This window comes from Phragmites australis, chromosome 2 (genome assembly GCF_958298935.1).
Source record: "Phragmites australis chromosome 2, lpPhrAust1.1, whole genome shotgun sequence".
NCBI classification, from domain to species: domain Eukaryota; kingdom Viridiplantae; phylum Streptophyta; class Magnoliopsida; order Poales; family Poaceae; genus Phragmites; species Phragmites australis.
Window position 1 is genome coordinate 3,132,128 of NC_084922.1, and position 12,143 is coordinate 3,144,270.

The 12,143-nt window shown below is 39.3% G+C and overlaps 1 protein-coding gene and 1 pseudogene across 1 annotated transcript; both read right to left on the reverse strand.

Annotated features, from left to right (window-relative positions):
- Nucleotides 1-253: 253 nt before the first annotated feature.
- On the reverse strand, nt 254-4,977 carry LOC133894330 (large ribosomal subunit protein uL3m-like). Its single transcript, XM_062334855.1, has 5 exons — nt 4,365-4,977; nt 3,106-3,315; nt 1,865-1,969; nt 792-905; nt 254-697 (listed from the first exon to the last, which is right to left on the reverse strand). The coding sequence occupies exons 1-5, from the start codon at nt 4,707-4,709 to the stop codon at nt 527-529; spliced, it is 945 nt and encodes a 314-aa protein (XP_062190839.1). The 5' UTR covers nt 4,710-4,977; the 3' UTR covers nt 254-526.
- Nucleotides 4,978-8,227: 3,250 nt separating this feature from the next.
- On the reverse strand, nt 8,228-12,037 carry LOC133910301 (protein TRIGALACTOSYLDIACYLGLYCEROL 4, chloroplastic-like; annotated as a pseudogene).
- Between the last annotated feature and the right edge of the window lie 106 nt (nt 12,038-12,143).

Consider the following 12,143-nt stretch of genomic DNA (forward strand, 5'->3'; position numbering starts at 1 on the left):
TCACATTATGTTATATTATCATCTGTAGCTCAATATATAACATAGATATTGGTCTATCCTTAGATCAGTTCTGACAATTTGCAATCTAAAATTCAGGCTGTACTCAAATCGATCTCAGAAAATAAAAGCGGGGCACAGTAACATTAACATTTCTTTAAAAGAAAAACAATATAGAAAAGCAAAGGTTACGACTTCAAGGAATATATATTTAGGACTAAACAAAACCAGAGATTACAAGATCTGATCTCAGGAGTGAAGTATTCCAGTTTATATATCTATCTGAAGCTTCAATTGCATAACTTATTAAAAAGGTCCATTCAGTCAATTAAACAATCAGCTCCATGGTATACTCGCCAGGTAATGTACATGGAACAACATCGATCAGGCTGGCCAGTAATCAGATGAAGCAACTTGTGATTCAGGAACTACTTATATATCCATTCAAAATTTAAAAAACAATTTTGTGGAACAGTTTAGCTTAAGTGCACAGAACGCAATTGGAGCACTCCAAATTTGTCCCTAGTCTTTAATCCACTGTCATGAATGGATCGACCTCACCAAGATCAGCAATCAAGGGCTCCAAATCTTCCGACTCACCTTCTTGTGCGAAATATGTAGGGAATGGGAGCAAATTTGTGTCAGGTTTCTTGTATATTGAATCCTTGACGAAAACAAAGCTACCTTGAGGCCCAGGAACCTAAAAAAGGATTAACAAGAGATAGATAGAACACATATCGCAACCTCTGTGCTTGAGCAAAATATGCTATAACATACAGAAATGGTCAACTCACCTGGCCTTTCAGATACATTAAGTTCCTGGCTGGGTCTATTTGGTAAACCCAAACATTTTTCACTGTGCGTTGTACACCACCCATACGTCCAGGCATCTTCCTATTTTTGAAAACCTGAAATGTTCCAATTGTTATGTCATTATAACTGCTGCAGCATTGCTCTGCACACATTAACCAGTACATTCTTATCAATAGCTTGAGTCTACAAAAACTGGCCATGACAATTTGAACCAAGTGTTTTTTCTGCGTGACAAATGACAGAATCTGTTTCAACAGAGCACAAGCTTAAGATGATCTCACTTCAACCTGAGAAAACTTATGAGAAGAAAAGGTTCAATGGCGTTGTGCATAATTCACGAAAAGCACCAAGAAAGTAGCTTCTAAGATCTACACATGGAGAAAAATAATTGTAATTCTTCTTTTTTTTGGGGGGGGGGGGGGGGGTGATAATTTATTAACACTGAAACAAAACCTATAGGGCATAAATGAAGAAAGCAGTAATTTCTCCATGCAGTTGTATTACATTTACCATTTGTCAACAGACAATAATTAAACCTAATTACAAATATCGAAGTTTTAATACTGACCTAACGAATTTCAAGCATTGTAAGCCAAAAAGCTAAAGGCACTTTGGGAGCATATATAGAAAGCATTAGCCACGGGCTTTATAGATGTACACATGCATCTCCATTCTCCAATGAAGGCCTTAGACAGATCTGAATAAACAACATTTTGAAGTTGGTATTTAACGCTTTTAAATGCACTGTACTCTTAAGGAGGTACAGTCATGTTCGAGTACATCATTTAACAAACTCATAGTTCATAGTACTGCCCAAGTAAATATGACAAATGTGAAAAATGCCAACAATACTTATCACTGTTTAACTTATTAAGCATAGAGAACAACCTGTGGGCAAATACTTAACATCCAGGATTTACCCTGTTAAGAGGATGTGTAATTTCTGGCAAAACTTCACCGCTGCCAATCCTAATGGAAAGTATAATGCCTCTTCTGGGAAGAGAGACACGTAACATTTTTTGGTATATAGATGGCATACTGTTGTATAACATACCCTTCCAGGAGCGTCTCTTTGACCAGTAGAACCAATACTGCGATGTGATAAAGATGCACCATGCGAGGCAGGCATCCCCTTCATACCATGTCTTTTCATCCCACCCTACAAGAATCACAAAAGGTTAAATTGTTCAACATTGATACTATTGACATTATTGATTTGTTCTAAAAGGGAGTGTCGTCTTAAAAGAAAGACAAAAATGATTGTTGTATTACTTCTGTAATCGCAATGTTTTGATGAGGAATTGACTAGTTTTGCATATTTCCAATGTAACACAGGAAAAAATTCCCCAAGAAAATTAATCTAGAATCTTGAGAATCATATAAAAATTGTATTAACATGCACAGAAGTCCTCGAGGGCTTGTAAGAATTGGTTGTTTACCACATACTGGTCCTCCTAGTTTCTCAAACCTCAATACTTGTTTTACCTTGTGGATACTGGATATTGCCAAATTACAAAGCGGGACAGCAAAAAGGATCCCTTGCCCCCGTCTCCCTTGCCCAGCCAAATTCTGCACTCTTATGTGCTAAGCGTTTATACAAAAGCTAATCAAGATCCAAAAAGACAATGATCACACATTAAAACTAAGAATAGCTACAGTTACCAAGTTGCACATTACTTTGCACATGATGGCCTTTCATTCTCAGAGAAAATAAGAATCTATTATTTCCAAAGGAGGTGAACATTTTCATTAATGTATTTGGTCTCCCATATACCACTAGTTATGATTTGTGATTGCCACTGGTCGTACTTTAACACTTTATCTCTCTGTTTGCATATTCCAGCAATTGCAAGAAACACATACAGTGTTTGCTTTGATTATCGGAAAAGTCGCATACAAATTGCAAGAGAACATTTTTAATCAAAAGGATGTTTGAAACAAAACAGCTTAAAATCAAGGCATAAATTAGAAACTTGGGAAGTATTACATGTATTTCATGCATATTCCCGAAATTCCCTCTATTTTCCTTTCAACTAACTAAAGAGAGGTGTTGATGAAATAAACTCAAGCTTAAACCCTGGTGATTCTTCAGCTAGTCTAAAACAATGAAGTAAACTTGACCAGTGCTTTCTTGTTTTCAGATCGTTATAGTCTCGGGCGAGTGCCAGTCAGAGCTGTATCGATGAAGTTTGGATAAAAGCTGTTGCCCCCTGGGATGATTTTGTACACCTCTTCCATAGAGGCAAGCTGGTCTCAAAGAAGTGAGATCAGGGGAAGATAGGCAAGAATACGTACTGCAAAACCTTTCCCCTTCGTGATTCCAGTGACATCAACAAACTGTCCAGGCACAAAATGGCGAACCGTGATAGTTGTCCCAACAGGAAGAAGTGCGTCCTCAGTTACCGGAAACTCCTTTAGCTTTCTCTTCAGAGGCACTCCTTGTGCTCTAAAGTGGCCAACTTCAGGCTTTGTTAGGTGCTTTTCTTTCTTTTGGCCTGCCCCGAGCTAACAAACACAAGGAGAAGAATTTTGGAAGTTAACAATAAATTTTGCAAATAAAGGTAAATAGAACAAACTAAAAAAGAGAGGAATATACAAAGGGTTTCCACCCTGTGTTGCATTTAGATCAATTAAATTAGAAAATTAAGGCAGGATGTTTCTTGCACTAGTTTGTCTTAATTATTTATAGTGAACTGCTGGACAGTCACCTGCAATACTACAACCGCATGATATTCATTATGTTTGCCAAAACCATAGTATTATTCTCTAGATAAATCTTTACAATCGACTTATAAAGCCTTGGCAGTACAATGTAACAATCTCCAAAACAAAAACAAAAAAAAAAGTAAAATAGAGCAAGGACTAATTTGATAGGAAAACATGGGAAAAATCGACATCATGTTCCTGAAGAGAGTAGAATGGTGCATGAACACAAGGAAATTTGGCACTGAATGAACTATCATTGTTCCACTTATCTACCCTTATTTCTTTTACTTCTTTTTGTAGGCACTGCAGGAAGAGCTGTGGCCAGAACATTGCTACATGAGTTTGATTACAAATAAACCTACTTCCCACTAGAAGAAGAAAATATCGAGATATAGGTCCTGTTTGGCAGTCTAGCTTCCAGTTCCACGTCAAATTTTGAGATTGTAAGCTAAAATAAAGTAGTTTAAGTTTCTGTTTTTAGTTTAAAATATGAACAATGGCACACTAAAATACCCTCGGTGTACCCACACCTCCAACTCCACGAATTCGTGGAGCTGGGTATTCCACTAATTCTCAGGGCTGGAGCTATTCCAAACATGCCCATAGTGAATTAACAACCGGAGGTTAGTGATCCCCAACAATTCCACCAACAATAGTTTACAACCCTTCACTCCAAAGTTGAGCCATTATCATCCGGGAGGCCAAAAACCTCACCCTAATGGCCAAAACAATCAAATTACTTCTAAGCTTAGCAACCATTACTTAGTTTTTCGGTGGAAAGCAAAAGTGGTTCGTGATCCCTATCTATCACCGACCGCGTTTCGCACGGAGATGAGACATTTCAGCACCTGTAGCGCGAAGATGCCCTCCTTCTCGGCGGTCTTGACCTGGCAGACGACGTTGTCGTCGACCCAAAGGACGGTGATGGGCACCTTGGCGCCCCACTTGTCCCACGTCGCCGACATCCCGCACTTGACGCCGATGACGCCGGTGCGCCGCGAGATCGGGCCCATCACCCCGGCCCGCGCCTCGATGATCCGGCCCCCTCCTCCGCCCTCGCCGCCGTCGTCGTCCGGGAGGGAGACAAGGGCCTCCGCAGAGGAGAAGAGGCGGGGAGGGGGCAGGAGGCGCGGGCTTCCGGCGAGGGAGAGGCTGCGGAGGCGCGCGAGCATGCCCCTCGAGGCGGCCGCCATCGTGCGCCTGGGGAGCGGGCGGCGGCGAGATGGGTGCGGGGTTTACGCGGCGGCGCGGCGAGAAGGGAGGGCGTTGGGTGGTAGGGTTTAGTGAGCTGGGAGCCCGCGAGGGCAATGACCCAACGGAGCGGAGCGACCGAACGCGCGCAGGCTCACTTGCAAGTGGGCCTCTATCCTCTCAGGGTTTCCTCTTTTCGATTTTTTTTTTCCTTTTTGAAATGCGGCCAGAACCAAATGGTGTGTACTTCACACTTCAAACTGGATTTCATCTATTTCACATAAAAAAACTGGAGTTCATCGTTTTGGTATTCTTTTTGAAGGCCTTCAAAGGTATATGTAGCGTTCATCGTTTTGGGTGATTTTTCGTTTGAACTCATATTAAAAAAAAAGTCAAAATTACTCTCTTGATTATTCATAGTGTCCAGATAACCTCTCAAATTTTAAAACTATTTATTTAACCTCCAAACTAAAATACCATATCACATAACCCTTTGAGTGGTTTGCAACACCGATTTTGATGATGTGGCCACCACGTCACCTGTTTTTTCCACGTGACAACCATGTTATCTCTCTCACGCGTTTTGGAACTGAGTTACGAATGTGGATTGAGATGGTTGATGGATTGAGTTGTTTTTTTACATATATTATTACTATGATTCCTTTCACATATTTGTTCAGTTGATGGTTATAGGTAAGATAGTTGTGTTGGTTAAGTCTAGATGCTCACACATGTTTTTGTTAAATTTTACTTTTGTATAAAAATTTACTTAATCATGTAGTTGTATTTTTGCTAACATCCTAATTCATAATACTTGGAGTCAGATTATCTATAAGTATTCAATATGGATTAAGTCTTGACAGTATCTTCATAATCACACTGCTCTTTCAGGTGCTACCAGCCAAGATGAGCTGGTCTTAGCTACTTCATGCCTACCGAGGGTGGTGGTAGGCATGATTAGACAACTACTCGGAGGTCGTGCTTTTGTAGTTGAGCCTAATGGTATATGGTTTCATTCTCCTTTTGTTGTTTATAGTTTTAACTTCCTCTGCATAGTTCTCTTTTGCCTAGGAGTTGATTAGTTTCAGTCTTTTTCTAACTCTCTTTTGCTATAAATTGTAAAAAATTATGGATACTAAAGAACTTGTAATATAATTAAATTACTCGCTCTTTTGTTTAGCTTTGTTGTGATGTGATATGTTAGAAATGTATGTGTTTCGATCTTGGGCATAAAACACGTGGCGAAACTAGCAGAGTGGTATTCTGATTAATCATTGAAGTCATGATTAAGTAAATGATCAATTTAATGATTAATTAAAATATTATTTAGACGGCTTCTTATAGCGTGGTATCAGATCTTAGTTTAATGAAATATCTAAAAATACTTATGACGTAGGTTAGCAGGTGTATCAAACTCAATAAGCAATCCACTAAAGATTCTTTTTTTTTACCTCTTCATGCTAATATGTACAAATTTGCTATACTATGCCTCTGAGTGTAATGTGTGCCTGGTTGTTGTATTTAGAATGTTTCTTTATGCATTGTGTTTTCTTCTATTACGATGTATTGGTTGACTTCAAACTGGATTTCATCTATTTCAAATAAAAAAACTGGAGTTCATCGTTTTGGGTGATTTTTCGTTTGAACCCATATTAAAAAAAGGAAAAAGTCAAAATTACTCGTGTGCACTATTTAAAGTGCTCGTATAACCCCCTTAAACTTTTAAACCGTTTATTTAACCATCCAAATTAAAATATCGAATCACATTACCCCTCGAATGGTTTCGAATAGTAGTTTTGGTGATGTGGTTGTCACGTCACCTATTTTTGCCACGTGGTTATCATATCATCTCTTGTGCGTGCATTTTGGAACCGAGTTATGAATGTGGATTAAGGTGGTTGATGGGTTGAGATAGTTCTTTACAGATATTATTACTATAGATCCTTTCATATATATGCTCAGTTGATTATTAAGGGTTGGATAGTTGTGTTGGTTTAGTCTAGATGCTCACATATGTTTTTGTCAAATTTTACTTTCACATATAAATTTACTTAACCATGTGGCCATATTATTGCTAACATCCCAATTCATAATCCTTGGAGTTGGATTATTATAAGTATCTAATATGCATTAAGTTTTGTGAGTACTTTCATACTCACGCTGCTTTTTCAAATACTACCAGTCAGAAGAAGCTGGCTTTTGGCTACTTCACGCCCACAGAGGGTGATGGCGGGCATTAGTAGGCAACTAATCGAATACCGTGCTTGTGTGATGGAGCCTAAGGGCATATTAGCTTCATCCTCCTTCTATTATTTATAGTTTTAGCTTCCGCTATATAGTTCTCTTTTGTCTAAGAGTTGATTAGTTTCAGTCTCCTCTTAGCTCTGTTTTGCTGTAAATTATAAGAAATTATGGATACTTAATAACTTATAATATAATTAAATTACTCGCTCTTTGTTAAGTTTTGTTGTGATGTGATATGTTAGAAAGATATGTGTTATGATCTTGAGCACAAAACATATGCCGGGACTACCGAAGCACTATTCTAATTAATTAGTGAAGTCGTGATTAAGTAAATAATCAATTTAATAATTAATTAGAATATTAATTGGACGGTTCCTTATAGCGTGGTATCAAAACTTGGTTTAATAAAATAACATAAAAATACTTAGGACGTAGGTTAGCAAGCATGTCAAACCCAGTAAGCAACCAACTGAAGTTTTTTTTTTTACCTCTTCATGCTAATATATACAAATTTATTATATTATGCCCTTAAATGTAATGTGTGATTGGTTGTTGTATTTAGAATGTTTCTTTATGCACTATACTATTTCCCATTATGATGCATTGGTTGATTTCAAATTGAATTTCATCTATTTCAAATAAAAAAACTGGAGTTCATCTTTTTGGTATTCTTTTTGAAGGCCTTCAAAGAATGGTGATAGGTAGCATCTTTTTGGGTGATTTTTCATTTGAACCCATATTAAAAATGAAAAAGGTCAAAAATCCTTCCATGAACTATCTGCCTGGATAACTCTCAAACTTTAAAATTATTTATTTAACACCTGAACTAAAATACGGGATCACATAACTCCTGAAGTGATTTACAATAGCGGTTTTAATTACGTGGCTACCATGTCAGCTGTTTTTGCCACATGACTACTACATCGTCTTTCTCCCACGTGTTTTAGAATCGAGTTACCTTCGACACTAGCAAAACTCGTCGCATATAGCCTGAGGCATCCAGCCTAAGAGAGAAAGAGAGGACGATACAAGGGAGAGAGGAGCGCGTAGTAGGAAGAGAAAGGCAGAGAGAGGCCAACCAGAGGAAGGAAAAGCAGAGAGAGACCGATTGAAAGGAGAGAGGCCAGTAGGAGAGGGGTGAACGAGAAAAATATGATATGTGAACATGTTTGCCACATATCAGCGAAAATAGAAAAACAGTACATTAGGTAACTGAAGACAGTCGATGCTGTAATGGCTTAGGAGACAATCACATGGCATCACTCAGATGACGAGCAAATGTATGTCTCAAAAAGGTATTCTTTTTGAAGGCCGATGAAACATAGTCAGAACATATTATCATACAATTCATATAACCTTCCTTCGTTAATGCCGAGAACAGCACAAGTTATATAACCTTATGCAAGAACGATGATTCAAGCCCTGCAAGCAAGACATCCTAAATAGATTTTACGAGACGGCCAATTGGCTTGATGAACGCAGCATCAGCCATTCACATGATCTGATCCTCAGTGACATCAGTGTGACCTTGAAATCCCGTAATTATATTATATGGCATTCATGGTGAGTTGAAGCCTTCAGGCCTCAAAGAAACGAAGCTCCACCATGGCCTTTGCTGAACCCAGGACCCTGAGAGCCCAATCAATTGCGAAAACTGAATCATCCACTCGAACAAAATGGTCATGTCTTCTTGGGTCAATGGTAACTGAGGACTCAACGTGAAAACTGAAGGGTCCAACTATCTGAAAGAAGAACAAGGAACATCTTTATTAAATGCGAACTATTTTTTTTCTATAATAGCTTTTACCCTCTATAATCGTCTTGTCTAATTAATTTATGTGCTTGGAATTTATTGAAGGTATGCAATCAGAGGGAAATCACCAAAAAGGTAGTACGCAATAATGAATCCTACGTTCTAGGAAGCTGATACCATATAATACTATTATGCTATAATGAAAAACATCAATAGCTGCACGTAATCATAGCATGCTTAACCTCTCATATCTCAGTAAATGAAATTTGTTCCCAAACGAGATTGGTGGCTTAAGTCATAACTATAACTAATAAGTAGCAAGCAATGGTTAAGCCATAGTTTATGCTACGACATACTAGATAAGGAATCCGGGGTCCTTCTATATCTAAGCATAGCCTAGTTTTTGCTAGATAAGAAGATTAAGCTATCCTGCAACACATTCATTAATGTTAGTAGTATATACTAGAGATTGGTCCCCAGCATCTCAGCTTTTTTTAATAATCCCAGTGCACAATAGATTGACATGTAAGGAGTAACTGAAACAATAGGAAAGATGCCAATATCCCAACAAGCAGACAGAATGGCATTCTAGTCCAGCCTTCCAGGTATCAGAGTACAAGCTGAAACGAAACAAAGATACGGTTCACCTGTTGTTGAAGAGAAACAACCACATCTCGACAAACATCGCAGAATGTCTCTAGATCAGGTCGTCAGGAGAAGAAGAAATCTTGTGCAAGGCGAGAAGCACCACATAAGAACAACGAGATTGAGGAGATATTGAATCGGGCACTTGCCCTTGTCAAATCCAGAAAAGCCTCTGAAAGTTCCCATATTGAGCAGTAAAAGTAACAGAAGCAAAGAGGTCTGCAAAGGCACCAAATTTATTCCTCTCGTCAAACATCCTAAAGGCACTGTTTTTTTGTGTTTCATCTCGTGTGGACATTCTTTTTGAACAATCCCCCAAATATCCACTGGCTACTGCACCTGAACAAAGAAAAGGAAGTAGAAAGGGTAAACATTTGGTGCAGCTACAAAATAAAAAATAATAATTCATGCAGTGATGAACTACATGTCTTAATGATTCATCAGTGCAAATGCTAGAGTGTAAAACGTAAAGGGAAACCAAGTTATTCACAGTAATGTATGCATAGGAAGTACACAATATTATTGACTTGCAAGATCTCATGATACATAACAACAGCCAGAAATTGATAAATTATGTTATCATCAGGTTATATCTTGAAATCTGAAAATGAGAATCACAACATGGTGTGTGAATGAAAATGTTTCTATAGAAATTTGAGGGGCAACAACAGAACCTCCAAGCAAGCAATTGCAAAGAATTTTCTACAAAAGGAGCTTGCACAATAAATTGCTCCAGCCCAGAGACACTCAGAGACAGCTGTGACTGGTTGAAAGCTGTAGTCTGTATCTAATGAAAGGTGGATGCTTACCAACGATACCAGTAAACGAAACAATGAATCCGAGATAAATATATCATATGGCTGAACGTTTTTTAGCTTATCTTCTTTTTTTCTCCAAACATCAATGCTTTTCCTGATGGAAACAGCTGCTTTAGCACATAAGCCAGGTAGAAGAGCAATAGGAGCATCATTGGTTTCGTCACCACTGAAACATTTTGGTTCCCCACTATTCTGCTGCAACAATAGATGATAACTCAATCGAGAACTGGAGCCAGCTGATGCAAGGTCAGCTGATAATGACAATGGCACATCCCAATACACTCCCTTTTATCAACAAATAATCCAGGCCAAGATGCTTTGAATGTAAGATTTTGGTGAGGAAGCTGCAATAGGTAAAGAAATGATTATTTCATCCAAATGTCTAGAACAGCAACCACAGTCACTGGTTAAGTAAACTAGTCATTCCCAAAAAAAAAAGATAAAAAGGTTAACCAGTCACACCCTACCCACAACTAGATGCCCTAATCAACATACTAAACAGAGCATGTTTTATTGAGAAATTACGGTGAAAGTAACAAAAATACCCACAAATAACTAACTGTATACCGAATAGCTTAAGAGCATCCAGATTTTTTGCCTTGTGGTGAAATGTTGCTTCGCCTCAATCACCCTTCTTGATATCATACAGCTCCAGCAGCAAAGTGGTGTCTGGTGTGATAAAAAATTCTGTGCCTACACCTAGAGACATAACATCATGCAAGTGTTTCTTTACGTCATTGGACCAGGAAGCCCCTTCTTGCCAATTCAATGACTTCTCGTTGACGACATACACGAACTTCTGAACATGAATTTGCTCCATGATGGTAACAGACCTGAACAGATCACATCTGGTTGTTAGTTAACATGAGTTTGGTCAGATACTTGTCACTCATTAAGTAAAATCAGCTATTAGACATTTGGTAGGCTGGTCTGTCTGTCCTTATACTAACCATGGGCAAGCAAATCTTTGAATTAGACAGTACCTCTCCCTGAGCAGACAATGTTGTAATAAACAAAAAATACAACCAAAATCATGTCACCTAGAATCAACCACCAAACAAATATACTCCTCATGTTTCATTCACTGAGACCATTTCTAGGAGCCTAAGAACCTACATTGCCCTTGACGTCCTCTCAATTCCATATATTGACAAGGGAGGCCCACAATCTTTGTAGTTAACAATGGTGACTCCAAGCAGTCAACATTGACACAGTGATCACAAAATTAACCAATCTCAAAGTCATATGCAAATGATACACCACCAAACAAGCATACTGGATCAAATCCAGGACCATCTCAATTAGACTACCTGAACCAAATATATAGCCACCATTATCCATGACGCCTAAGCTCAAAATAAGATTGTAAATCAAATTTCACTATCTCTAGCGCAGCAGCCCAGGAGCAGCATAGACATGTATATACGGGTCTTTTGGGCAAAGTTCATCATCGTGACTAGTGAATGTGGGTTGCTTACCAGTTGTGCGCGAGGTGGGGGAGGTGGGCGTGGTGGACGGAGAGACCGTCGCGGGAGGCGGAGGAGGGGACGAGCGGGGAGGCCATGAAGCGGTGGAGGAAGTCAAGCTGCTTGGGGCGGGTGATGTGGGGCCCACTGCCCGTCCCCGTCCGCCATCCATCGCATCCGCCGCAACATAGCCTTCCGCCGGGCGGCGCTTTTTGGAGTTGGCTGTCTCGCTTTCGCGTCGGCGTCGGACTGCGCACAGGCACGGATGGTGGGCGAGGGAGGAGCCGAGGATAGTGGTGACGTGTCACGCAGGCCTCCCTTGATGGAGGATGGCGAGTGCCCAAGTTTTTATGGAAAAATTTTGGGAAGTGAACTGTGAAATGGGTTAGGGCAACAGGGCCCATTTACAGCAGGAATTTTACAGAAATTCTCTTTTTTAGAATCATTTTTACAGAAATTCTCGAGTCACAAATGGAGCTTCAAACACACCTTGAATGCTCAAAGGTGATG

What these genes read in the sequence shown, in the direction of transcription:
- LOC133894330 (XM_062334855.1), bottom strand. Translation starts at nt 4,709, where the DNA reads ATGGCGGCCGCCTCGAGGGGCATGCTCGCGCGCCTCCGCAGCCTCTCC. An exon ending in CGAAGGGGAAAGGTTTTGCA is followed by an intron (nt 1,970 to 3,105) that starts GTACGTATTCTT and finishes TGATTCTTGTAG; the next exon opens with GGTGGGATGAAAAGACATGG. An exon ending in AAAGAGACGCTCCTGGAAGG is followed by an intron (nt 906 to 1,864) that starts GTATGTTATACA and finishes GGAACATTTCAG; the next exon opens with GTTTTCAAAAATAGGAAGAT.